A 27,185-nucleotide genomic window follows, 5' to 3' on the forward strand; every position below is an offset into this window, starting at 1 on the left:
CTTTCTTAATAAAAACCCTCAAGAAACTAGGGATAGAAGGAGCATACCTCGAGATCATAAAAGCCATATATGAACAACCCAACGCTAATATCATCCTTGATGGGGAAAAAGTGAGAGCTTTCGCCCTGAGGCCAGGAACAAGACAGGGATGTCCACTCTCGCCATTTTTATTCAACACAGTATTGGAAGTCTTAGCCTCTGCAATCAGACAACACAAAGAAATAAAATGCATCCATATCGGCCAGGAGGAGATCAAACTTTCACTCTTTGCAGATGACATGATACTCTACATGTAAAACCCAAAAGATTCCACCAAAAAAACTGTTAGAACTGATTCATGAATTCAGCAAAGTTGCAGGATATAAAATCAATGCACAGAAATCGGTTGCATTCCTATACACTAACAATGAAGCAAAAGAAACAGAAATCAGGGAATCAATCCCATTTACAATTGCACCAAAAACCATAAAATACCTAGGAATAAATCTAACCAAAGAGGTGAAAAATCTATACACTGAAAACTATAGAAAGTTTATGAAAGAAATTGAAGAAGACACAAAAAATGGAAAAAGATTCCATGCTCCTGGATAGGAAGAACAAATATAGTTAAAATGTCAATACTACTCAAAGCAATCTACATATTCAATGCAATCTCTATCAAAGTAACACCAGCATTCTTCTCAGAGCTGGAACAAACAATCCTAAAATTTGTATGGAACCAGAAAAGACCCCGAATAGCCAAAGCAATCTTGAAAAAGAAAACCAAAGCAGGAGGCATCACAATCCCAGACTTCAAGCTACACTACAAAGCTGTAATCATCAAGACAATATGGTACTGGCACAAGAACAGACACTCAGATCAATGGAACAGAATAGAGACCCAGACACAGACCCACAAATGTATGGCCAACTAATCTTTAACAAAGCAGGAAAGAATATCCGAAGGAATCAAGACAGTCTCTTCAGCAAGTGGTGCTGGGAAAACTGGACAGCGACATGCAGAACAATGAACCTGGACCATACACCATACACAAAGACAAACTCAAAATGGATGAAAGACCTCAGTGTAAGACAGGAAGCCATCACAATCCTTGAGGAGAAAGCAGGCAAAAACCTCTTTGATCCGGGCTGCAGCAACTTCTTACTCAACACACCTCCGGAGGCAAGGGAAAGAAAAGCAAAAATGAGCTACTGGGACCTCATCAAAATAAAAACCTTCTGCACAACAAAGGAAACAATCAGCAAAACTAAAAGGCAACTGACAGAATGGGAGAAGATACTTGCAAATGACATATCAGATAAAGGGTTAGTATCCATAATCTATAAAGAACTTATCAAACTCAACACCCAAAAAACAAATAATCCAGTGAAGAAATGGGCAAAAGACATGAATAGACACTACTCCAGAGAAGACCTCCAAATGGCCAACCGACACATGAAAAAATACTCCACATCACTAATCATCAGGGAAACACAAATCAAAATCACAATGAGATACCACTTCACACCTGTCAGAATGGCTAACATTAACAACTCAGGCAACAACAGATGTTGGCGAGGATTCAGAGAAAGAGGATCTCTTTTGCACTGCTGGTGGGAATGCAAATTGGTGCAGCCACTCTGGAAAACAGTATGGAGGTTCCTCAAAAAACTAAAAATAGAACTACCCTACAACCCAGCACTTGCACTACTAGGTATTTATCTAAGGGATACAGGTGTGCTTTTTCAAAGGGACACATGCACCCCCATGTTTATAGCAGTACTATTAGCAATAGCCAAAGTATGGAAAGAGCCCAAATGTCCCTAGATGGATGAATGGATAAAGAAAATGTGGTATATATGTACAATGGAGTATTACTTGGCAATCAAAAAGAAGGAAATCTTGCCATTTGCAACTAATGAATGGAACTGGAGGGTATTATGCTAAGTGAAATTAGAGAAAGACAAAAATGATATGACTTCACTCCTATGAGGACTTTAAGACACAAAACAGATGAACATAAGGGAAGGAAAACAAAAATAATATAAAAACAGGGAGGGGAAAAAACAGAATAGACTCATAAATATGGAGAACAAACTGAGGGTTGCTGGAGGGGTTGTGGGAGGGGGGGTGGGCTAAATGGGTAAGGGGCACTAAGGAATCTACTCCTGAAATCATTATTGCATGATATGGTAACTAATTTAGATGTAAATTTTTAAAAATAAAAAAATTTTAAAAAGGAATTATTCAAAAAAGCTAATAAAAAAAAGAAGAAGAATAAAAGCAGTTAGTGAGAGAGATATTTTACCTGCCAAGGAACGACCCTTAGGTTGACATCAAAAAAACATGGTCCAAGGATTGGGAGACACCACTGCCACCTGAAATGCAGTGCCCAGCGAAAGCATTATTTGAGAAGGAAGGAAAAAATAAAGACATTTTTACAAAAGACTGAGTTGACCATTTATAATGTCTGAAAAAACTGCTAAAGGATGTGTTTCTGAAAGAAGGAAAGTGAACGCAGAAGGAAGGAGTGGGTTATGAAAGCCGGGATGAGAAAACCAAAGCTAAACATGAGTACAAGTAAATATCGGACTCTTCAGGAATAACACCGCCTAGACTGTCCAAGCAGGGGAAAGGGCGGCACTCAGTGATGAGGGCGTGGTGGGAGACAAAGATCCCAGTGGATGCATTCAAGGTTCTTCTCTGTGTGCTGACAGCGTATGAATAGTAAATAAATGTTTCCTTTTCTAAAGACAGTGGGCAGGTTAAAAATGTCACAATTACCTGAGCGGCTGGGTGGCTCAGTCAGTTAAGCACCCGACTTTGGCTCGGGTCATGATCTTCCAGTCTTTTTCTAAATGGACACTCGAGAGGTATCACCAAGCATGAGGAATTACCCTCCTTGCAATATATACATGTATTATGAAGATGTCCACCTTTAATATTTGCTTCCAGTCCTATTATTTATTCTGTACTACAGTTTCTTAAAACATTTCTATATATTCACACAGTTATACCCAGGAGGGGAATGTCTGATCTATTAGCCAAGTTTCAAGTGGTGTATTTTATAACCAGATACACTGTGACTTCGTTTGCTTCCGTACGGAGGGTGTCGTTTTTCTTTTAAGAGCTTTTTTCCTTAAATGAAAAAAATTAATTATAGTATAAATCAAACCTACGTAACATGGAGAAAACTCGAAGACACACATACACTTCCCACCCAGTTCTAAAAATGTTTCTTTGCCGTGTTTAAAAATTAATGTTGTGAGTATCGCGAAGCCTTCTGTTGTAACTTCTACCCTCAGGCTTTCCTCTCAGCCTGGAGGTAGTCAGTATCCTGAGGTCGGTGTCCATCCTCCCCATTCATGTTTGTATATTTTCTATGTGTATATCCAGATGCAATACACAGTACTTGTGCATGAGTGTGTTGTAAAATCATATCCATCCACCACTAGAATAGCTAACATTTAACAGATGAAAAACTGATAAACCCAAAAGACTCCACCAAAAGACTGCTAGAACTGATACATGAATTCAGCAAAGTTGCAGGATACAAAATTAATGTACAGAAATCAGTTGCATTCTTCTATACTAATGATGAAGCAACAGAAAGACACATAAAGAAACTGATCCCATTCACAGTTGCACCAAGAAGCATAAAATACCTAGGAATAAACCTAACCAAAGATATAAAAGATCTGTATGCTGAAAACTATAGAAAGCTTATGAAGAAATTAAAGAAGATATAAAGAAGTGGAAAAACATTCCATGCTCACGGATTGGCAGAATAAATATTGTTAAACTATCAATACTACCCAACGCAATCTACACATTCAATGCAATCCCAATCAAAATTGCACCAGCATTCTTCTCGAAGCTAGAACAAGCAATCCTAAAATTTCTATGGAACCACAAAAGACCCCAAATAGCCAAAGTAATATTGAAGAGGACCAAAGCGGAAGGCACCACAATCCCAGACTTTAGCCTCTACCACAAAGCTCTAATCCTCAAGACAGTATGGTATTGGCACAAAAACAGACACATAGACCAATGGAATAGAAGAGAGACTCCAGAATTGGACCCATAAAAGTATGGCCAACTAATCTTTGACAAAGCAGGAAAGAATATCCAATGGAAAAAAGACAGTCTCTTTTTTTTTTTTTAACATTTTATTTATTTTTGAGACAGAGCATGAACAGGGCAGGGGCAGAGAGAGAGGCAGACACAGAATCAGAAGCAAGCTCCAGGCTCTGAGCCATCAGCCCAGAGACCGACGTGGGGCTCGAACTCACAGACCGCGAGATCGTGACCTGAGCTGAAGTCGGACGCTTAACCGACTGAGCCACCCAGGCGCCCCAAGACAGTCTCTTTAACAAATGGTGCTGGGAGAACTAGAAAGCGACATGCAGAAGAATGAAACTAGATGACTTTCTTACACCATTCACAAAAATAAACTCAAAATGCATAAAGGACCTGAATGTGAGACAGGAAACCATCAAAACCCTAGAAGTGAAAGCAGGAAAAAACCTCTCTGACCTCAGCCGCAGCAATTTCTTACTTGACACATCCCCAAAGGCAAGGGAATTAAAAGCAAAAATGAACTATTGGGACCTCATGAAGATAAAAAGCTTCTGCACTGCAAAGGAAACAATCAACAAAACAAAAAGGCAACCAATGGAATGGGAAAAGATATTTGCAAATGACATATTGGACAAAGGGCTAGTATCCAAAATCTATAAAGAACTCACCAAACTCCACACCCAAGAAAACAAATAATCCAATGAAGACATGGGCAGAAGGCATGAACAGACACTTCTCTAAAGAAGACATCCAGATGGCCAACAGGCACATTACAGATGTTCAACATCACTCCTCATCAGGGAAATACAAATCAAAACCACACTGAGATAACCTCATGCCAGAGTGGCTAAAATGAACAAATCAGGAGACCATAGATGCTGGCGAGGATGTGGAGAAACGAGACCCCTCTTGCACTGTTGGGAACGCAAACTGCTGCAGCCTCTCTGGAAAACAGTGTGGAGCTTCCTCAAAACATTAAAAAAAGATCTACCCTATGACCCAGCAATAGCACTGCCAGGAATTTACCCCAGGGATACAGGAGTGCTGATGCATAGGAGCACTTGTACCCTAATGTCTATAGCAACACTCTCAACAATAGCCAAATTGTGGAAAGAGCCTAAATGTCCATCCACTGATGAATGGATACACAAATTGTGGTTTATATACACAATGGAATACTACGTGGCAATGAGAAAGAATGAAATATGGCCTTTTGTAGCAACATGGATGGAACTGGACAGTGTTATGCTAAGTGAAATAAGTCATACAGAGAAAGAGACCATAGGTTTCCACTCTTATGTGGATCCTGAGAAACTTAACAGAAGACCATGGGGAGGGAAAGGAAAAAAGTTACAGAGAGGGAGGGAGGCAAACCATAAGAGACTCTTAAAAACTGAGACTAAACTGAGGGTTGATGGGGGGTGGGAGGGAGGGGAAAGTGGGTGATGGGCATTGAGGAGGGCACCTGTTGGGATGAGCACTGCTTGTTGTATGGAAACCATTTTGACAATCAATTCCCTATGAAAAAACTAAATAATAAAAAAGGATTTCAAATTATTAAAAAATAAAAAAAATAAAAAATAAAAGTTGAGAAACTATTGGGGTGCCTGGGTGGCTCAGTCGGTTAAGCGTCCCACTTCAGCTCGGGTCATGATGTCACAGTCCGTGAGTTTGAGCCCCGCATCAGGCTCTGTGCTGACAGCTCAGAGCCTGGAACCTGCTTCCGATTCTGTGTGTCTCTCTCTTTCTCTGCCCCACCCCTACTCAGGCTCCCTCTCTCCCTCTCTCTCACTCTTTCTTGTTCTCTCTCTCTCTTTCTCCCAAAAATTAAATGTAAAAAAAATTTTTTAAAGATGGAAAAGCCAAGTGTAAACAAGATGCAGAGTAACCTTCGACGTCCCCTGTGGTCACACCAGTACCCTTGCCTGGACACTGGAGAATGCGTGGCTCGCTCACACTTCCTTCCTGCTGCTTCTGGCTCATCCAACCACAGCTTCTCAAGCAACGGTCACGGTTTGGGTCCTTGAGTGGTCCACTGGAAACTCCCCCTCCAATGGCCTGGTTGGGGAGACCTTCCCCCTATGATACACACACACTCTCTCTCTCCCCCTCCCACCCCACCCCTCTCTCTCCTCTTTGGCAGGGAGGATGTACAGCTTGCTCTCTTCAGAGAAATCCTCTCTCTCCAATCTCTCAAATTCCATTTCAACCCTTTGTTTCCTGGAGGTAGGGGATGAGCTAAATGACTCCGTTTCCAGCCACCCCCTCTACAAGTCTTGCGTAGGTGACTGAGCATCTCACTCTGGAATGAGGGGGATGTTTTCCACTTACTGTTTTATTCCAATCCGTGGGGCTTAAGAAAGAATCCCATTTTAGCATCCTGCCCCCCTTGCCACAGTGTTCGTCTTGGGCCCCAAGCCTTCCATATCTTCTTCCCAACCAGCATAACTGGATTTCTATCTGACCCCCCAGAAATCTGACCCATTTGCATAAGAGAAGTCCCACTTGATGAGCAGAGGTGTGATTTAGAGAGTCTGGACCAGGAATCTGGCACCCTTGTCATAGCCTGTGTCTCACGCTGAAGGGCTGTGGGACCCAAAACAAGTCAATTACCCTCTCTGGGCTTAGGTTTCTCAGGTCTGACACAAAGAGCTTGACCTTGATGGTACCCACACTCCAGAGCGCTGAGTTGGTCTGGGGGATGGTGCAAGACCAGGGCTGGGCCAGTTCAAGGGCAAAGCCTCATATTTCCCCTTCCATCCATGGGCTGCTGTGTTGCAAGTGACAAGATTGTCACAAGATCTGTCTCCTGCCTTGGGAACGCGTACTCTTCCAATTGAGGATAGACAAAACGAAAGGGCAGGCCCCCGGGCCCAGGGACCGCAGGGTGAAGTCAAGCTTCAGCAGGTCCAGGAAGCTACATGTTCCAAATAGCCTTATCCCAGGACCTAAAATAGGCAGCAAATGGTTTCCAGGCTCCCCCTAGGCTAGAGATAAAAATAACCAAGGCTCAGGGATGTTCCCAGTCCTAAACCGATAGGCTAGGCCCCTTTCTGTTCCCAGCCTTTGCCTGGGGTTCCTCCTGTGATCTCCATGCATCCTGTCTTCTCCATCCTGGCCCTCCAGCCACCCCAGCTCTGAGTAGGGCCACGTTCCTCAGCTGCCTTTGGACAACAGTTCAGCAGCTTGGCCACGCCAGCGTTACAACCCAACACCGCCTCTGGCGGAAGAGATAGCATCCAGGGGCTTCCGGCAGCCTCTGCCAGCCTCCTGAGCCCGAGTCCGCGCTGTCAGGCTCAACGACTCCCGGTCTACAGCAGGCTCGCTGAGGGCACCGCCTGTGGTGTTTCCCCACCAGTAAACACCCCCGAATGGAAAGTCCTCTGTGGAGTTGCGGGTAGGGCTTCTCCTTCAGAGATTCAGTGAACACTTCTTAAGGCCCCTGGGAGGGTTCAAGGAAACCCTGCAGGTAAAGCACGAAATGTGGCATCTGGCAAGTTGCAGATGCTCAGGAAAGAAGACTTGCCTTTCCCTTCCCCATACTAGCCCCGCATCAAAAGCTCACTGCCACGGGCTCTTTGGCGGAGATTTTGCCATTCTGAAGCCCTAAGTCGGCTTTAGGTCCAACTCCTGGAGGGGCCTTTGAAGACACTCGGTCCACTCTGAGATGCTCAGTCAGTTCCCTGGTAACTGATCCCAGAGGTGGTGCCCCTGGAGGCTTTGGTCTCCTGTCCGGTCGTCTTCCGCCCTCTGCAGGTCGCGGTGCGATACTGCAGGCGCTGTTGGCAGGAACACCAGGCACCCTGCCTCACAGACTCCGGAATGTTTACAGGTTAGGACAGCAGGGCAAGGCCAGGTGTCTGAGAACACCACCTCGGCATAACAGTGATGTACAGCGCACGGAGCGCTCGCTTGTTTGATTTTCTTAACCACCCTGCCTTGCCTCTGTTGCTAAGCTCAGGAGAGAATTCACAGCCATTATCCAGTGCTTACAGCCTGGCTAATAACAGCTGGCACATCTCCATCTTGGGCTACTGTCCTAATGTTCTAGAACATTCCAGATAGTCAGTGAAACGGACCTGCATGGATCTCCATGGAACTATTAGTTCAACTTAAAATGTTACTCACTTTTAAAGAATGAAATCTGGCCATTTGTAGCAATGTGGATGGAACCGGAGAGTGTTATGCTGAGTGAAATAAGTCAGGAAAAAAAGACAGATACCATATGTTTTCACTCATATGTGGATCCTGAGAAACTGCACAGAAGACCAGGGGGGAGGAGAATGGTGGGGGGGGGGAATTACAGAGAGGGAAGGAGGCAAACTATAAGAGACTCTTAAATACTGCGAACAAACTGAGGGTTGGGGGCGGGGTGAGGGGAAAATGGGTGATGGGCATTGAGGAGGGTACCTGTTGGGATGAGCACTGATTGTTGTATGGAAACCAATTTGACAATAAATTACATATAAAATAAAATAAAATATTCCTCCCTTTTAACTGTGCTGTAACATGGCTGGCATATCTAGACTATTCTGAGGAAAGGAATTTTGTAAGAAAGTGTGTGTGTGTCGTGTGAGTGCATGTGTGTGTGTTTTGTGTGCCTGTGTTCTCTAGAAATGAAGCAAAGATATGGCAGATATTCCCATTTGGTGAGATCATGATGGTTAATAAGCATTTCTCACATGCCAACCAGTTGACCGTTTCATTTCTTAGTGGCATCAAGCGCTGGGCTCAACTGTATGGTTTCCCCTCTTCTCCCTCCATGGCCAGAGCCATGGCCCCATCTGGGACAAGGTTGGGTTTTTGGAGCAGTGAAGGCGCAGGACGATGTCACATCGTTCACCCAGCACCATACAGCGATGAAATCACCTGTTGGAACAGCTAGAGGGATGCTTGCTCCTCTCCTGTGCTCTTCACCAACTTCAAGAACTTGGGAGAATCGAAGCAGAGTTCAATAAGCCCAGATGTCACATCACAGTAAGGGAGCCACGTCTCTGATAGCTGCAGAGCCCTTATGTAACTGGAGTTTTTGGGTCGTATATTTATAGACTTTCAGAGCCAGGGAAGGCCTTAGGGATTAGTCCAGTCCAGTTCTTTCCTTCTAGAGTAAGGAAAAGCACAGAAAAGAGAAGTGACAGACTGAGGTCACACAGATAGAGACGCAGCTGGGATGAGAACCCAGGCTTCTTGACTGTGATTCTTCGGGCTGATCTTGCTTTTGGTTGCATGATTTCTAAATGGAAATTACTCTGGCAATGAATGAAGATTTTTAATTTTTTATAAAGTTTATTGGTTTCAAGAGACAGAGAGAACATGCACATGGGAGAGGCAGAGACAGAGGGAGAGAGAGAGAGAGAGAAGATCCCAATCAGGCTCTGTGCACTGTCAGCACAGAGCCTGGCACGGGGCTCGATCTCACGAACCATGACATCATGACCTGAGTCGAAATCATGAATCAGACATTGAACCAACTGAGCCACCCAGGAGCCCCTCGAGTGAAACATTTTAAGCCTGATTTCTTTTACTGTACAAAGGGGAAGAGAAAGAAACCTAGCACATTGTAGGTGCTCAGTAAATGGGTTGGTCGGCTTTGGATGCTATAGAATAATTTCCTTGCTGCCACTTAACAAGGTTAGATTAACCTTGAATTCGTTTCAGTGTCTATTCTCTTCAATGATCAAAGGTGGTTAGGGATTTGAATCTCACCCCACTGTCCCATTGCAAAGTTGACTATGGGTCAGCGGTTATAATGTGATGTTCATTGGTTTGAAGGGAAGACTCTGGTTTAGGATGGAAACTTCCGGAGGCTGGGGGGGCATCTTCTTTGAAGGACAGACACTGTCAGCACCTGAGGCTATACAGCCTTGCCTGTGAGCTGGGACAGAGCACATACACCTATTTGACATACATGATTAAAGCAGACATACAAAGACTCTCATTGCATATTAGCCACGTGGCCTCAGAGTTCTGAATTTGCTTATCATTATGTTTGCAAACCATATTTTTGATCAAAATCTTCAGCGAAAACAAAACAAAATCTTCCAATGCATTCCGTGTGCTTCCAGACATCATCCTGATGACTCACAGCACTGTCACCCCATGACATGTATAGATCATGTTCTGCAGGCATGTCTCATGCTCCATGGAAACTCCCGCGCAGCATAAGCAGACTGTGCTGGGGGCTTTCTCGTCAGACCCTCACAGACCAGGGCTTACAGCTTTCTGCAGTGCCAGTGACACACTAGGAAGGAATGATAGAAAACTCATCACCGGGGTCTTCCCATAGCACAGGACACGTTGCCCACTCAGATGCCCATGCCACCTCCCACCACTGCCAGCCACCATTCCAAGGCGAGCCATCCCTCTGCAGTCTCAGCTGTTGGGAGTGCCCCCAGGGCAGGGCCCCCTAACTGCCTAGTCATTCCTTTAGTTTTGCCAAGCACTTCCCATGTGGGAGGCACTCTAGTAGGCCCCGAAGCCACAGGAATGACCAAATATGGAAGTGATCCCTTCACACGTGCTACACACAGTCCCTGAAATCATGATTGGGTCATAGAATCAGTTACTCATGCAAACCTGCTGCAGGGATTTAACTCACTGGTGTGTTATAACAGAGCAAAGGGGCTTGGGTCAGAATCTGTGCTTTAGGTCCGAGGACCTGGAGGGCTTCATTAAATCAATGAGTTCTGCATCAGATTCTTTTCAAGGAGCTAACTTGGCCACCTGGGTAAGCTTATCGGGAGCCAGGCAGCACCTCGTCTCCCGGGGAAGGGGTTTGGGAAACTGTCAGCATGTGGCCATGGTGAGAAGGTTCTGGGCTGTGGGAAGGTTGCTGCAGAGTTGTGGGCATCCTCGCTGCCTGGAAACTCAACACGTGGTCTGGTGGTCTTACCCCATAGCTAAAGCTATTGGCAGATGACAGTGGCCTACCTGGGGACCCCTCGGTCTCCCTCACCCTTGGTGCTGAGGCCTGAAAAGGCAGATTGGCCTGCTTTCAAGACTCTCCCACAACCTCCCATCCCTGGAACCCTTTCGGTCCATGAGTACCCATTTCACCTCTAAACCAAAAAGGCCCAACAAATCTTCTATCAAATACCCAGGAGGAAATCCAACTTGGGTTATCAGGAAGAATCTGCCTCTGCTAACTCAACAGAGGCTGCTGTTGCAAAGGCAGTTGGAGGGTCCTGTGTGGGCGGAGCCCGCTTCAGCACAACTCAGAGGCAATGGGGAAGAATCTGTCCCTGCATGGTCCTCTGTGGCCAGGCGTTGCGCACTACAAGTATCATGGAAGTGCTTCCCATGGTCCAAAGACCACAGAATTCCTGCTACATGCTGCTACGTACACTAAGGTCATAACCAGCCACCACATAATATAATTAGCTGGTTTCCTAAAATACCACAAAGTCTCTGTGGGCTCCGTGTGTGCCAGCATCGGTATGGCACGTGGTCATCTCAGAACGAACGCGGTGCATCTAATCAATTCCTTAACTCCCCTTTTCGTCTCTGTCTCCACAGCACTCACACGGTGGCTTTCGCAAAGAAGGGTCCCCAAAGTGCTAGTGATGGACGCTAAAGACTAGGCTCTTCTGGACGTTTACCCATCACCCTCATCTTCAAGGGAAAAAATTAAATCTGTGGCTGACAGCTGTGCACCAAAGAGCCCTCTTTCCTCTAAGGAAGGCCAGCTACAAACTTCATTTCTTGCTCTTTTCCAGCAAGTTCAAGGGCGTGCCTCAACGGCACAAGGAAGGCAGCGAGGACCCAAGGCTGCCCAGTGGACAGACAGCCTGGCATCCCGCTCTCCTCTCTGCATGGGCCGCCTCTGCCCGGCCTCCCCCCAACGGAGTGGGTGCTCGAGGGGCCTCATACCAGCCTGGTGAACTGGTCCACGCAGGCGTTGCGGATCTTCTCCGGGGTGGCGGGGCTGTTTAGCTGGAAAAGCTTCTTTGTCTTACAATCCGGGTTCCCAGCTCGAGCTGCACGGATGGCATCCTTGATGGCGAAGAAGATGGAGGCTGCCAGGAAGAGGGGCGGTTCGCCGACAGCCTGGGCGGACAGAGCGCAGGACAGGGAGTCAGGCAACAGGACCCCAGCCTCTGTGCCAGGAGGGCTGGAGATGCCAGGAACCCCAGCCAGCCCCAGCGGGCCACGGCCAGCAAGGCAGGAAGGCTGCTCATAATTCTTCAGGGCTGAGAACAATCAATCTGGTAAATGACTCAACCTCCATGGCGTTCTCAACTCTTACTGTGTCACTTTTCTCTGATGACACCATGCAAAGAAAATGCACCATTCAAAGCTGTTTTAAATAATTACATTTTATGGACAAAGTGTCTGACCTGAATTTGGACCCTTTCCTCGCAGTTATAAGGCTGGGGGAATCCTCTACCTGCAACTCTGACACCCACATTTACAGGCACCTTAATTATACTTGTAGGCACCCTAATTATACTTACAACGTCATCTGGAATCTAGACATCACGACCAATAGGAATTAAACATTTACTAGCAGAGTTGGTTTTGTTCCCCCAAAGCACTGACCAGAAATTCCATGTATCAAAAGCACTAGAGATGCTTATTAAAAATGCATGTTGCAGGGTCCTACTCCAGCCCTCCTGAATCAAATTTCTAGGGACAGGTCTCACCAAAATGTATTTTTTTCATGAGCCTGCAGTGATCCCAAGGCATACTAAAGCGTGAGAGTCGATGGCGAGATCAAAAAGTGTCCCAGACCCAACCACGGTGAAGTAAATCATGAAAGGAACAAATGGGTATGTTTCACTGGTTACAAGTGATTATGTGTTTTCCTTCTTTGATTAGGACTGTATCAATCAGCTTATGGGATTTTCAACCATTTTTCATAATTACTGGGGACCGGGAGGAAATAAGGGATGACTCTAATCCTTGAGACGTGCAGATCAAGTTTCAAGTCAGGTGCCAGCCACTGAAGGAGGCACAAGGGATTGCACAGAAGTATTGCCCCATCTGCAGTGAATGTGCTATTTTTAAGGGATAACAGGGAGGGGTGTGTACCTGTGGGGTCCTCTTTAGGACCAAGCTCAAGATGCACACCTGAGACATAGATGTCGGTCAGGACTTGACCTACAGGACTGGATTAAAGGAATCTCTCCGAGTGCACCCAAAGGAGCTGGCTTTGACCACACAGAGCTGGTGTCATCCCAGTTTTCTTTTTCCCAGGCAGGGACTGCCCATCGCTCCACCATCCTCGCCAAAACTCGTGTCAAGCACCCTGGCCTCTTCCAGACAAGCCCCCTGCAGACCCACGCGGTAGGTGGGTCTTACCCCCATGTCCTCCCACAGTGCAGACCCAGGGCAACAGTACCTTGGACGCATAGATGGCCTTCTTGTTGGGACAGTCACGGAGCAGCGACACCCTGAACTCACTGGGGATGCTGCCAAACGCAGGGATCTTGTAGGTGCTGGGGCCACGGGTGTGCAGGCTCCCCTCCGGGGAGTAGTGCAGCTCCTCCAGGGTGAACAGGCCAAGGCCCTGGACAAACGCCCCTTCTACCTGCAGGCCAGACAGAGACCATGGCCACTCTGCCTACCACTCCCCAAGGACAGATACCGCTTCCCACAATAGGCGCCAAGCCCCACGGGGAGTGGGCGTGGAAAGAAGCTGAAAACAGCCCTCTGCAGACAGCCCAGCTGGCTCCTGCCCGGCCTGGGATCAGCTATCTGGGCCTTCGCCAGGCAGTGGTGTAGGCAGAGCGAAGGCATTAGCACTGAAGGTTGGCCAAGTCCATGACCACCCTGGTCACCCATGTGCCTTACCTGTCCAATATCAATGGCAGGGTTCAGACTGGTGCCGACATCCATGACAATGTCTGTGCGGAGGTTCTAAAGTGGATGGCAAAATACAAATAGTGTGAGAAGAAAGGAATGTGCAGAATGATAGATGGGGCGCAGTGACCCTTAAATTATTGTGTCAACCCAGATAGGACTTTCAGAAGCAGCGTGCCCCGGGCATGCTCAGGCAGGGTGATCCTATCCCTGTCAGTCTGCACTGGCATGGTCAATGCTGAAGTTTGAGTCTGTGGCCACTAGGCAGGGGAAGGGAGTGGCCACACTCTCTGGGCGATCAGAAGGAACTGTGCACACACACACAGGCACACACACCCATGAGCAGGAAGGCTGGTTCCCAGGCTCCTGGGACTCGGAACCTGAGTCTGGATAGATAGTGTAAGGAAGGGGACACCAAACTACATTCCACGGGCTGATTCTAGTCTGTGCCCTGTTTTTGTAGGACCTGTGAGCTAATTATGGTGTTTACATTTTCTTAAGATTTTGGAATGTTTTATTTATTTCTGAGAGAGAGAGAGACAGAGTACGATCAGGGCAGGGGTAGAGAGAGAGAGAGACACAGAGTCTGAAGCAGGCTCCAGGCTCTGAGCTATTAGCACAGAGCCGAATGTGGGGTCCAAATCCATCAACCATGACATCATGACCTCAGCCGAAGCCTGACGCTTAACCCACTGAGCCACCCAGGTGCCCCAATGGTGTTTATGGTATTAGATAACTGACAAAATTAAGAATATGTCGCGGCATGTGAAACCTATGTGAAATTCACATTCAGTGTGCACAAATTACATTGTATTGGAACACAGCCATGCCCATTTGTTTGCATACATCTCTGGCTGTTCTTGTGCTACAGTTATGGAATTGAGTAGTTGAGGCAGAGTCTTAGTGGCCCAGAAAGCCTCAAATATTTACTCTCTGGTCCTTCATCGGAAGTTTGCCAGGCTGTGACATCACACATTATTCTCCCAGCCAGAAAGTGTGTCTCTATTGGTTCTTGATGTTTGCAACTCACTTGTTTCTCTTCTCTTTCCCCTAACTTAGTACTAAGATTTTACAAACTTCTTACTTTATGATCCCCTGTTAAGCAGTCGATTTCCACTTCAGAGCAAGCCACCCCATAGCTGAAGTAGTGGAAGGGATTCCCAGAGTTTGTCTCAAAGCTGTAGCCAAGGTTGGGTGTTCTGGAGGAGAAAACAGAAAACACTGCATATGTATTAAGATTAACATGCCCCCCCCACCTACACACACACACACACACACACACACACACACACATTGTCCCACAAAATCCTAAGACTCCACAGGTTTTACTTATTCATTCAGCTGCCCTTCAAATGAGTCCACATGTTTTTAATATTTTGGACCTGTTAATGAAACCCAGGTATTCCAGAGTTTCTTGCCTCATGTCTGCTAGGATCTGCCAATGGCCCTTATGTGACGCCTTCTGTACAGCCCAGGGGTGTATAGTATCCGTGTGCCCGCCTCTATGTGGTAGAAGCAGGTGACACATTTGCCCAAGTTCACGAAGGACACGAAAACCACACCCAAAGGAAGTGTTGGATTAGAGTTCAAGCTCTCAGAACCAAAGCCCCTGCCTGTGCCACCTCCTGGGCTGCTCACCTTTCTCCAGGGGAGAGTTAAGGTCAGCATCTCATGTCAGCCTGGGTGTACCTTTAACCCCTTGCCTGCATTTCTCCTTGGCTACTGGCCCCTTCTCGGTGTCAACAAATGATTCGGGGAAAGTGCTATTCATAAAAGCAGATGCTCTCTTCTACGTTTTTCTTCTTTGATCCTGAGTATCTTATACAATTCCAAGTTCACACGAGCCACACGTGTGTACGTGCATATTCTCCCACCTGGAATTCACAGTACTCTGCCTCTCCGTTTTTCTACGCATGACACAGAAATAACCTGAGCTGAAGGGATCGGAATCTGCATGAAAACAAAACCAACTCGGAGCTGAGGGAAAAGGCTTCTCCCAGGAGAACCCACCACCTCCTTTGACCTCTGAGGTCATCATCTTTACCTGGGTGTTCCTGTATCCTACCCAGTCTTACCAACTCTGACAACGGAATGAGAACATCCGAGAACATCTGCTCTAATCTCTGCCTATGCAAGTCAAATGTCACATAACCCAAAGAGCACTGGCAAAACATGACTTTGCCTAAAATGCATACTAAACTATTTTTCCAAACCCACTGATCTGTGAAAGAAAAGGTCCTAATTAAATTCTCCAGAGAAAACTAGAACATTATGGGAGATAGCAAATTGGATCGCATCTTCTTCCAGCCTTTACATCAGCTGGGCGGGGTCTCTAGCTCTTCGTACTGCTACTGGAGTTCAAAGTAGCAGAAGGCGTGGGCTCTTTTCCAAGTCCCACGTCAAGTTCCCCTGAACTCTGCACTTTGTAACGAGACCACGTGTTCTAAATCTTCCTCTCTTTCTGTCCCAGGAAGGCCACTGTAAAGAAAGCCAACGCACACAGCAGAGTAACTAACACACAAGGGTAACGCCACACAGCAGACAGCCCTGGGTCTAGGGGAATGCCAAGGGAGGGATGGTCCCACCACGTCATAAATGAGGAAAAGGGCTCAGAGAGAATCCCTCATTTCTCCAAATGGAATGGTACACTTTAAGACCAGAACTAGAACACAGGTCTTCTCTTAATGGCAGCTCATGCTTTTGCCTCCTTGGCACATAGGTTGGCAATGCCAGGTATTTCAGAGCATCTTTCAATTGAAATTGGCACAAGTCCACTGAAGCGTCTCGGTGGGACTGCTCTGTCCTGACCAAAGGCTGAGAGCATTTGGTGCAGGAGGGGACTTCAGAGGCTAGGATGACCACAGTTTGTGAGGTGGGTGACAGCAGCACTGTCCTTACTTATAAAACCCAGTAGCAGACAAGCTCACTGCGTCCAGGTAGGCAGCTGTGACCTGAAGAGAGGAAAGAGACAACAGGAAGGGCTTAGCATGGGTGCCAGAATCCCTGACCCAGCACTAAGATTTCATGAGCTTCCCCTCCTCCTCCGGAAGCTGACCAACTATTTGTACCGGTGGTCCTCGCTTCCACACCCTGCCTCACATTCTCACTGCACTGGGTGACCGCACTGTGCTCTCACCTGCACTAGGTCCCTGCCATTGGAAGCCTCGGGGGCTACAGTAGTCTCTTAACTGGTCTTCCCCCATCACGTAGCCTCCCCATGCTGCCAGGTAGCCCAACCCAACCACAGTGAGCATCTTAACATACCATACTGCCTACATCACTCCCCTACTCGACAACTTTGGCTGACTCCCCATTGTCCATAGAGCAAATGCTTCACATTAAGGACCCCAATCCTCTCTCTAGCTTTATGTTGCCCACGTGTCATCGCCATGCCAGCCAAACTCATGTATTTTAGTCCCTCCATGTTCCCACACCACTGCACCTCCGTCCCTCCATGTTCCCACACCACTGCACCTCCATTTGTGTGGTTCCTGCATTGTATCTGTCCCGATCCTTTTCTCCCCTCAACGACCAGCTCAAGTTTGCCTCTCCGGGTCTCCTCGCTAAATCCAAACTACCAAAATCAACCTACATTCATGGGGTATTTATGTGTGTGGTATCTGTGAGTGTGGAAGGGAAGTAGAGGTCATGTGTGGCACAGTAAGGTGAGTGGGTCTGAGAAAAATAGCTTATTTTCTTTGAGTCTATGGAGGGAGACTAGTACAATCTGAGGTGGGTCAGGTGTGGGCTCATTTTCTATGTTCCCACTGTGCTCACTTTCCCACCCCAACTCTACTCTGGGAGATAGTAAAGCAGGGCTGCCACTGAGATGTCTGCTTGTTGGAAGAGATGAAGCCCCCCGCCTGACCCCAGAGAGAGACTTCCTTACCGCTTCCCTCTGAGGGTTCCCGACACACAGGCACCAAACCAGAAACCAGAGAACTGGACTCATTCTTGTGATGAGAAGAGTGGCTTGCCTGCCACTTGTAAAAAACCACAGGAAGGATATAAACTCTTGGGAAATGTCTTTTTCCCCACTCCTTCACAGATGGAGCCTCAGTGGACCCAGACTCCAGAGCTGAGGAAGGGGAAGTGCTGCGAAGCAGCCCTCAGAGAGCAGGTTTGAAGAAAACCAGACTCCTCAAGCCTCAGGACAAGCGGGGTATGGAACCAGGCCCGAGTCAGGCACCTTCAGCGGTCACCCTACCTTCTCAGGCTCAGGGCAGCCAAACCCCCAGTCGCCATGGGTTGTCAAGATCCTGGCTCAGAAGTTTTCCTCCAGTGCCTTCCCTCCACTATGAAAACCCTAGAGAAAGGGGCCCAGCAAGGTGGAGCATTTACTTGTGCTGTGGAACCCTATGGAACACTCACCTTCTGTGCCTCTGGGACTAGATCGTGACCTATTCCTGCTGCGGCAGGGACAGAGAACCTGCCTTTAATTTCTCTCCTCTTCAAAAGCACGTTGGATCAGCTCAGACTTACCCAGTCTTCCCAGGAGCCACTGGGATTCTTTTTCTTGAAGGGTTCCAGCCTTTTCAGAATGGTCTGACAAGCTTCCTAAGAACACATGCCCACACACCAGACATATCAGTCTTCCGTATTTCCTGGCCCAGGCAAAACCCCAAGGGCTTCAGCAAGGCTACCTCCAAGTAATGCTGTGCCCAAGGTGCCACTCAAATAGTCTTGCCACCCTCTTAGGAATGACTGGGTGGCTTCCACTCCAGGACCCTGCCACAGGAACTGGCATTGGCCCTTGCTGGGAGAACACCCGATTCTTAGGCTACAGAAGATGAAATATTTGAGGGAACACAAAGGAAGTGACTTCTCCCATCAAACTCATCTGTTAATTACAACCTCTATGTGGAAAGAGAAGTGAGTTGGTCTGACCTGGCCAGCTGCAAAATCGAATTCCAATTTCAGTCCATGGTCTTGTGGCCAGTTCTAACACTGGGGAGTATGTCTTTGCAGAATGCCCCCTGGGACCCTCCAAGTCTCCTCCCCATCCTACACTCATCCTTCTTGACTTTGACAGAAGTGATTGTGGCTTTTAGGTCTCTCTTTCAACATGGTGTTGGGAGGAACAGCATTCTCTTGGATAAGACAGCCAAAGGCATGGCCACAGCCAAAGAGCCTATAAGGACCATTCCAGCTTCCACCCCAGGGAGCGCTCTGGGCCCAAAGCCCTTGACTGGCCCTCAGCTCTGCTGGCTCCCCAGGCTCCTTACATAGACGGCCTGTCCGTTGAGGTCAGTGCTGACAGAGGCTGCTGTGGGAGACGTGTTAGGCACGGTGTTCGTGCTTGTCTCGCTGATGTAAATCTTAGAGGTGGGGATTTTCAGTGCTCTGCTGGCCACCTAAGAAAAGAGACAACATCACTTTCTCAGGGAGGGCTTGGCATGGGGCTTGGCTGCCTTCTCCCCAAGACCGTTTAAGGTTCACCATTACAGGCAATATAATAATTTTATAAGCCATAAGCCCACTGAGACTGGGATGTTCTTATATCTGTCTCAATTGAAGCAAAACTTTATGGAGTGATTTTGCTACAAAAAAAAAATTCATAAACCTAATGGTGACTAGCTAACCTTTCTAAAGCTAACCTTGGCTTTTTAAAAAATCTACTCTGGCCAGTCCATGAGCTAAGCAGGTGTTCCAACTCTACTCCAGTTCCAATGTCCTAGCTCCTCTGTGTGGGGGAAGCCTTTATACACATAGCACAGCCTCTTACACAGTGTTAGGGAAGGTCACCAAAAATATGTGACCAACCAGGGGGCTCCTCGGGGCTCAGTTGGGTTAAGCGTCTGACTCCTGGTTTCAGCACAGGTCATGATCTCACAGTTCATGAGTTCAAGCCCCGAGTCAGGCTCTGCACACTGACAGTGCAGAACTCTCTCTCCCTCTCTCTTAGTCCCTCCCCTGCTCATGCTCTATCTCTCTCAAAATAAATAAATAACCTTTTTTTTTTTAATGTGACCACCAGTTGACCCATGAGCTGGACTCAAAGGATCAGAGGCTCCTCACCACTTCCCCTGTCCTTGGAATGTGGGTTCTACTTGCCTTTCTGGCTCTTGGATGCTGCTTCTAGGACACAGCCTCGAGATGATGACGTGGGATTGAGAACACCTGCACAGTACCTTGGCTAAACCCAGTTGAGGCCTCTCTCCCTACAAACGTTTAAGATTTGGTGGGCAGGGGTAGGGATCCATTTGTCTTGCTGCCACCCAAGGGAAGCCTCTCATGTAAGTTCCCTTTGCATCTTAGAACTGTGACCTGCCAACCTGGGCCTCTTTTTTCTGTCTGCCTCTGCCCTCTGAGTCCAGGGGCCAGTTTCAGATTACTCCCAAGAAGCTCCTGAGCAATTTGTAAACCAACACAACCCCACGGCCCTAGAATGTGGGTAACGGAAGTGACCTGAGTGGTCACCCGGCCAACCGCTTTGCACAGAGGAAGACACAGAGTCCAAGAAGGGAGAAGACTTGCCCGAGGTCACAAGAAAATGGGCAGCAGAGCCGGGACCGACCACAGCTGAGGCCGGCTTCTGCTTCTCAGGTGTGCCACCACTCACTTGCTCATAGCATCCTCCCTCACATGGATGCCATGATGTCGGAGAGGACCCCCCCCCCCCCCCCGCCGCCATGTGCAGGCTGCTCACCTGGACCATCTTGGTGTGAAGACCTTGGCCCATCTCAGTGCCTCCATGGATCAGCAGCACAGAGCCATCTGTATACACGTGAACCAGGGCTCCTGCCTACAGGAAGAGAAGGATTCCAAACACAAAATTGGGTCAATCCTAACTCAGCCAGATGCTTGGGGCCAATATTTCTGGAGCCCAGGAGAAAGAAAACCGGAAGCAGCATTTTGGATTAAAGCCTCAGACTCAAATTAAAGCACCGTGAATCTTGTGATTTAATCATGTAGCCATTCAATAGTTCCCGAAAAATTTCCACGCTCTCTCTTTCTGTGTGTCTTCCACAGAGGGAAGGAGGTCAAATGTCTTTGTGCTCATTTTTAGATGAAGCCATAGGATCAGAAAGGCAAAGTAGCTGTCTGTAGCCCTTTAGTCAGGAAGAAGGAGACCTGAGAGTTGACCCCAGATCTCTGAGTCTCATGCTGCCTTCACTGACCTGTGACATCCTGGACAAATAGGGATATGCAAGTTCAAGTCCATTTAAACAGCAGAGAGCCTCTCCACTCTGCTCTGGTACCAGCCACAATGGCTTTTCCCATGTGATAGTGCAGACAGAGGGGGAAATGGGGCCCCAGCCCAGTGGAGAGGCACAAAATTATATAAGGCACTTACCTGATTTAGAAAAGGAATAGAGAAGCTTACTCCATACTTGGTAGGAATTATGGACAACCCTCTCTTCTTCCAACAATTCTCCCTGGAGAAAAAAGGAAGAGTCTCATAGAACCTTTTCTATCATGGTTGTGTCCGCTCAGATGTAGTTTCAGTCAACATCTTTGTAAAGTTGGAACAAGGCATCCTTGGAGCAGCCCACATGGTACTTATCATAACTGAGTTGTGCCCAGTTGGGTAAACCAAATGAAAAAGGGGTGTGATTTGTGTTCTTCAGCTCTGCTGAAGGAGGACCCAACCCTGAGGGTCTGCACTTGAAAGTATCATCACTTCCTCCCAGAATGGAGCTCAGGCAGAGTCAGGGTGCCCTGGTGACCTTGGACTGTGATTGTACCCGGGAAGACAGTCACTTATGACACTCACTGATGATAGTGATAACACCTTCTCTGTGCTTTCTGTTTGGTTTTCTGGGCACCTCAGTGAGGAATCAGGGCCGGTGTAATTACCCCCACTTTGCAGATGCTGAAACTGGGGCCCAAGGAGATGGAGTAACTGTAAGGTCACAGTGATAGATTCATGTTAGAGGCCACTGTAAAACTGTGGTATTCTTAGTCCTTGACTGGTGTGCCCCAACAGCAGATGAGTGTAAAAGTGAACCATATTGATGGGCTATACTGAGTGCAGGGTGTATATGCCCATCTGCCCCTAGGCTGAACAAATCATTTGAGTATCTTAAAGAGAAGGCTGGGAGTGGTCAGCAAACTCAGCACCCTCAAGCACCTTACTAGCTTGGTATTCTGAGTATGGCAAATGGGCTGTGGAATATGAAACCCGAAAGAATGCCAGAATATCAGACTCCTCCCCTCCCGGTGCTTACTCGTTGAACTTGTCAACCTCCCTCTTCCGGGCATGATACTGAGAGCTTGCTAGGCATTCATCCCAGCACCTGAACAAGTTGAACCCCTCAAGCTTCTGGTTGAAGTGGGTCAGGTCCCCTTCCTTATACATGTTTTTCCTTCGCACCTTTGCAAGGAGAGAGACACTGAGGCCTTGTTGGTGGCAAGAGATGAACGGATACAACCTAAAGTTAAGGATCCAACCCCTCTCCTCTGCCGCCATGAGAAATGCCCAAGACACAAATCACTGTCCCCTCAAAGTAGGTTAACCTGTGCCACCAAATTCCCAGCTTACTTCCTCTGCCGGCAGCCCACAGGTCACTGCGACTTCACTCATCCAATACTCGGCAATGAGCATTGCCTGGGGCCCCCCAAAGCCCCTGAAGGCTGTGTTGGAGGGCAGGTTGGTCTTGCACATCCGCCCAGTGCCCCGGATGTTGGGGACGTTATAACTGTTGTCCATGTGGAATAGAGCTCGTTCCATTATCTGCAGCAGAGGAAACCAAAATGGGAGAGAGCAGTGCACCGATTTCATTGGCTCCTCAAGAAAGGGATGTTGAGGGCTACACCCATCCTTGCCTTTCCAGCCCCACTGGCCACTGCTCCTCCTCAGGCCCAAATTATTTCTTCTCTGATACTGCAACAGACTCCTTACTGGGCTCCTGGCCTCTGTGTCTCTCCCTCCTCTAATCTCTGCCTCAAACTACAACATAAGGTCATTTCGTGTCAACCTCTTGCTTAAAAACGGCACTTAATCTTTTCGGAGTAAAGTTCATACATCTTTCAGCATGGAACTCAAGACTCTTTATGACTTTTCCCCAATATATTTTTTCCTCTCTTCTGACTATATGTTACTCTCACCTGATATGCCCGCCCTCCCCTGCACGTTTCCCATCTACTAACATCCTCATTCAGTTCCTCCCTGGAGAAGCCCTTCCCAGACTCCCCAGTTAGGACTGGTCAGTTGCCTCTCTTAAAAAAGAAATTAAAAAAGAGGTGATTTTACGAATTATTTTTAATTTTTTAATGTTTATTTATTTTCTTGAGTGATAGAGAGACAGAGCACAAGTGGGGGAGGGGAAGAGAGAGGGAGACAGAATCTGAAGCAGGCTCCAGGCTCAGAGCTGTCAGCACAGAGCCTGATGCAGGGCTCGAACTCACGGACCATGAGATCATGTCCTGAGCCAAAGTCAGACGCTTAACCGACTGAGCCACCCAGGCATCCTTGAATTCTTTTTAAAGCAGTTTCTTTTCCCATTGAAGTTGTATGGCAAGTAGTTTAAAGAGTCTAATACTTCGTGAAGTACATTTTTTTTTTTTAACGTTTATTTATTTTTGAGACAGAGAGAGACACAGCATGAACGGGGGAGGGGCCGAGAGAGAGGGAGACACAGAATCGGAAGCTGGCTCCAGGCTCTGAGCCATCAGCCCAGAGCCCGACGCGGGGCTCGAACTCGCGGACCGCAAGAATGTGACCTGAGCTGAAGTCGGACGCTTAACCGACTGAGCCACCCAGGCGCCCCGAAGTACATTTTTGAAACTTGCATGTCTGCAATGTCTTTCTTCTACTCTTACCCTTAACTGATGATTTGGTTATATATAGGATTCTTGGTTGGAATTAGGTTTTCCAGTTTCCCTCAACATTCTGAAGGCATTTTGGTAGTGCATTCGAGCTCTCCAGTATTGACAAATCCAATCAATGTCTTTCCAGTTCTTGGAAATAGTTGTGTTTTTCTCCTCCCTGCAAGTTGTAAAATCTTTATCTCCAGGTTTCTCCAAGTTCACAGTGATATAACTTAGCATAGTTCTATTTTCCTTCATTGTGCTTGTTACTGGATGGGCTCTTTTAACCTTAAAGTGTATGCCCATTAGTTTGGGGAGATTTCTTTTTTTTTTTTTTTCAATATATGAAGTTTATTGTCAAATTGGTTTCCATACAACACCCAGTGCTCATCCCAAAAGGTGCCCTCCTCAATACCCATCACCCACCCTCCCCTCCCTCCCACCCCCCATCAACCCTCAGTTTGTCTCAGTTTTTAAGAGTCTCTTATGCTTTGGCTCTCTTCCACTCTAACCTCTTTTTTTTTTTCCCTTCCCCTCCCCCATGGGTTTCTGTTAAGTTTCTAAGGATCCACATAAGAATGAAACCATATGGTATCCGTCTTTCTCTGCATGGCTCATTTCACTTAGCATAACACTCTCCAGTTCCATAGTTTGGGGAGATTTCTTGAGTTACTTCTTGATAGTTGCCTCCTCTCTCTTGTTTCCATTCTTTCTCTCTGAAACTTCTATCGTTTGGGTCTCCTGGACTAGTCCTCGAATTTCATTGTATTTTCTTTCCAATTTTTCTGTATTTTTTTTCTTCTGTTTGGAGAGATTTGCTGAAGTGTCTTTCAACCCTTTTGCTTTCAGAGTTTTATCTCACCAGAGTTAGTTTTTATTCTCCAAATGCTTCATGTTTATGGCTTCCTATTCTTTCTTGAAGGTGTAATAACTCATCTTCCTGATGCGATCAATGGCAGCTTTTATTTGTTCGTTTCATTTTGGGTTTGGTTTACTTCCCCATGTATATTCTCTCTCCCATAGGCTGTTTTTTGTGCCCTTGATTATTTTAGTCTTAGTCATCCTAGATGTTTTGAGTATGTCTCAATTAATTCCTTTTTTGCTTTCCCTTAGCACTCTAACTCGTACTTCTATTTCATTTTGTCTTTTATTATCTGTCTCCCCCACCGTACCATCAACCTCCTGGGGCAGAAACAATGCCATCTATTCTTCTTTATGTTGCCACCCTAGGCGCTCAATAAATGTTCGCTGGATTGGATTTAAAAGCTTCTAAGATCTTTGGGGACAAGCACTGTATCTTTTTCAACCTGATTTTTCCAAAACACCAAGAGGCCCAGGTTGCAAATGGTGAGAAGACTAAATGTGTTGCTTTTTTTGAGCAGTTTTTACACTGCATCTGAAGTGTGAAGTTTTATAATGGAACCAGTTAGCCCCTAGCAAGGAGGAGTGGCATGGGGAGTGGGGGCTAACAGGAACTTCTGTTTGCCCTGAAATGTCTGACTGACTTTTATAAGAAAAGTCTACATGTTTGTACCTAGTATGGTTATAAAATTTGGATTTAAAAAAATTATAAAAAGTAATACCACAAAGGTAACTGCTAATTTCGAAATTAACAAAATTAACACAAAGTTAACACAAATTAACAAAATTTCATGTCTATACAAGACTAGTATGAGAATGTTCAATGTAGCCTTATCCATAAAAGCTGAAAACTAGGAACAACTCAAAAGTCTCTTCAGTGGTAAGTAGAAAACAAAAATTGGCCTATCCATATAATGAAATATCATCAAGAGAAAAGAATGAAGGACTAAGGAATCTTAAAATATTATCCTGAGGGGTGCCTGGCTGGCTCAGTCAGAGGAATGTGCGACTCTTGATCTCGGGGTTGTGAGTTTGAGCCCCACGCTGGGTGTAGAGATCACTTAAATAAATAAAACTATAAATAAATAATTGAACCCGAGAAAAAAAGTCAAACACAAAAGATTACACAGTGTATGAGTCTGTTTATATGAATGGACTACAAGAGGACAATCTATAAAGACAGAAAGTAGATTGGTGGATGTCTGGGCTGGGTAGCGGGTGAGAACGAGAGTGATGGAAAGAGATCACGTTCAGGTAATGGAAGTGTTCGAAAATTACAGTATGATAATGGTTACATAATTCTTAATATTTACTAAAAACCCTTAAATTGTATATTTCAGTGAAACTGTTACCAAAAAAAAAGAAGAAAGAAATTCATTACTTAAAATTCAAACACCACGAAAATGTGTTACACAGAAAATGATAGTGAGTGATCCCCTCACCTTCATCCCTTCTAATCACTGTTTAGTGTATGTTCTTTTGGAATTTTCCATGCACATCATTATATATATAATACATATATATATATACATATATATGTGTATATATATGTAAAACAGAGGTATATTTTCATTTTACAGACACATATACACAATGTCACCATAATCTGCATAAAGTTTTATAAGTCATTTGGCTTGCTTGGCAAAATATCTGAAAAATAAGAAAGGATTTCCTTTTCTTTTTATTATTACTATGATTTTTTTTTTTTTTTGATGCAAGACTCGATCTCAGACCATGAGATCATGACCTGAGGTGAAATCCGATGATGCTTAACTGACTGTGCCACCCAACACCCCAAAGGAAGAATTTCCAATCAGAAAAGTAATAGGATTATCTCTGTGCTTTAGAATTTAACCAGGGGTGGAAAGCCTGAAGGTGGAGACCAATGGGGAGGCTACTGCAATAGTCCCAGGCAGGAAGTGAGGAGGCCTGTACCTATGGGGCTGTGGGGCATGCCCATGACCTCCCAGTCACTCCCCTGATGCAGGTGTGCACCCTACTTACATACTGGGAGAGATCCAGGGTGTTCCCCGCATTGCTGTAGTGCTCCACCTTCAGAGCCACAACCCTCCCAGTCTTCATGAAGCCAACCTGATGAAAATGAGAGTGAGTTCTCGATAGCCCCTTCCTCCACCTAACCCGAGTCATCCTCTCCCACTTATGCTACCTGGAGGAAGCAGAAAGAACAAGACATCATACCATGAAAACAAAGTCACTGGAGCTAACAGGTGAAGCAGAGAGGACCTGACATCTCTCCAGTGACGCTCCACGGGTCCTCAACCCTGGACACACCCTCTCCCCATGCTCCCCCTTCCTTCTACCTCGAACCTAGTACCACTGGCTCTGGTTCTACGAGAGGGAGTGAGGAAGCAGAAAGGGGAGAGCCAGGAAGAGAAACAGAGAGATACTGGAGATATGCCTCACACATTTTGGCCAGCAAGCCACAGCAAGCAGGAATGTGCACAACAAGCAGGAATATGCTTTCACATCCCTGACCTTAGGTAGCCATCAGAACAAATTTTATAGGCTGTTTCATAAGTAAGGACCTGGGACTTTCTTCAGGCCTGCAAGAATTTGGGAAGAAGGGAAATATAATCCCTTCGGGGGAGTTCAATCAGGAAACAAAACGAGAAGAGGTCACAGGGGGATGTTCAAAGCCACCTAATGGAGAGAAAGGGCTCCCAGACTGGGATCTGTCAGGTTGTACTAG

At 46.5% G+C, this 27,185-nt stretch overlaps 1 protein-coding gene across 2 annotated transcripts in view; it reads right to left on the bottom strand.

The window, feature by feature from the left end:
• Nucleotides 1-9,320: 9,320 nt before the first annotated feature.
• Nucleotides 9,321-27,185, bottom strand: part of LOC131484584 (xanthine dehydrogenase/oxidase-like) — a 58,681-nt gene continuing 40,816 nt past the window's right edge. For both annotated transcript variants that reach the window (XM_058682963.1, XM_058682962.1), the window contains exons 24-36: nucleotides 26,480-26,566; nucleotides 22,347-22,538; nucleotides 22,033-22,178; nucleotides 21,159-21,240; nucleotides 20,511-20,606; nucleotides 19,087-19,215; nucleotides 18,344-18,418; nucleotides 16,760-16,812; nucleotides 14,946-15,060; nucleotides 13,853-13,918; nucleotides 13,401-13,589; nucleotides 11,930-12,106; nucleotides 9,321-10,301 (exon numbers count right to left, since the gene is read on the bottom strand). In XM_058682963.1, coding sequence (XP_058538946.1) covers nucleotides 10,251-10,301; nucleotides 11,930-12,106; nucleotides 13,401-13,589; nucleotides 13,853-13,918; nucleotides 14,946-15,060; nucleotides 16,760-16,812; nucleotides 18,344-18,418; nucleotides 19,087-19,215; nucleotides 20,511-20,606; nucleotides 21,159-21,240; nucleotides 22,033-22,178; nucleotides 22,347-22,538; nucleotides 26,480-26,566 — 1,458 coding nt within the window. In that variant the 3' untranslated portion in view covers nucleotides 9,321-10,250. The remainder of the gene's footprint in view (nucleotides 10,302-11,929; nucleotides 12,107-13,400; nucleotides 13,590-13,852; nucleotides 13,919-14,945; nucleotides 15,061-16,759; nucleotides 16,813-18,343; nucleotides 18,419-19,086; nucleotides 19,216-20,510; nucleotides 20,607-21,158; nucleotides 21,241-22,032; nucleotides 22,179-22,346; nucleotides 22,539-26,479; nucleotides 26,567-27,185) is intronic.

Source organism: Neofelis nebulosa, chromosome 9 (assembly GCF_028018385.1).
Source record: "Neofelis nebulosa isolate mNeoNeb1 chromosome 9, mNeoNeb1.pri, whole genome shotgun sequence".
NCBI lineage: Eukaryota > Metazoa > Chordata > Mammalia > Carnivora > Felidae > Neofelis > Neofelis nebulosa.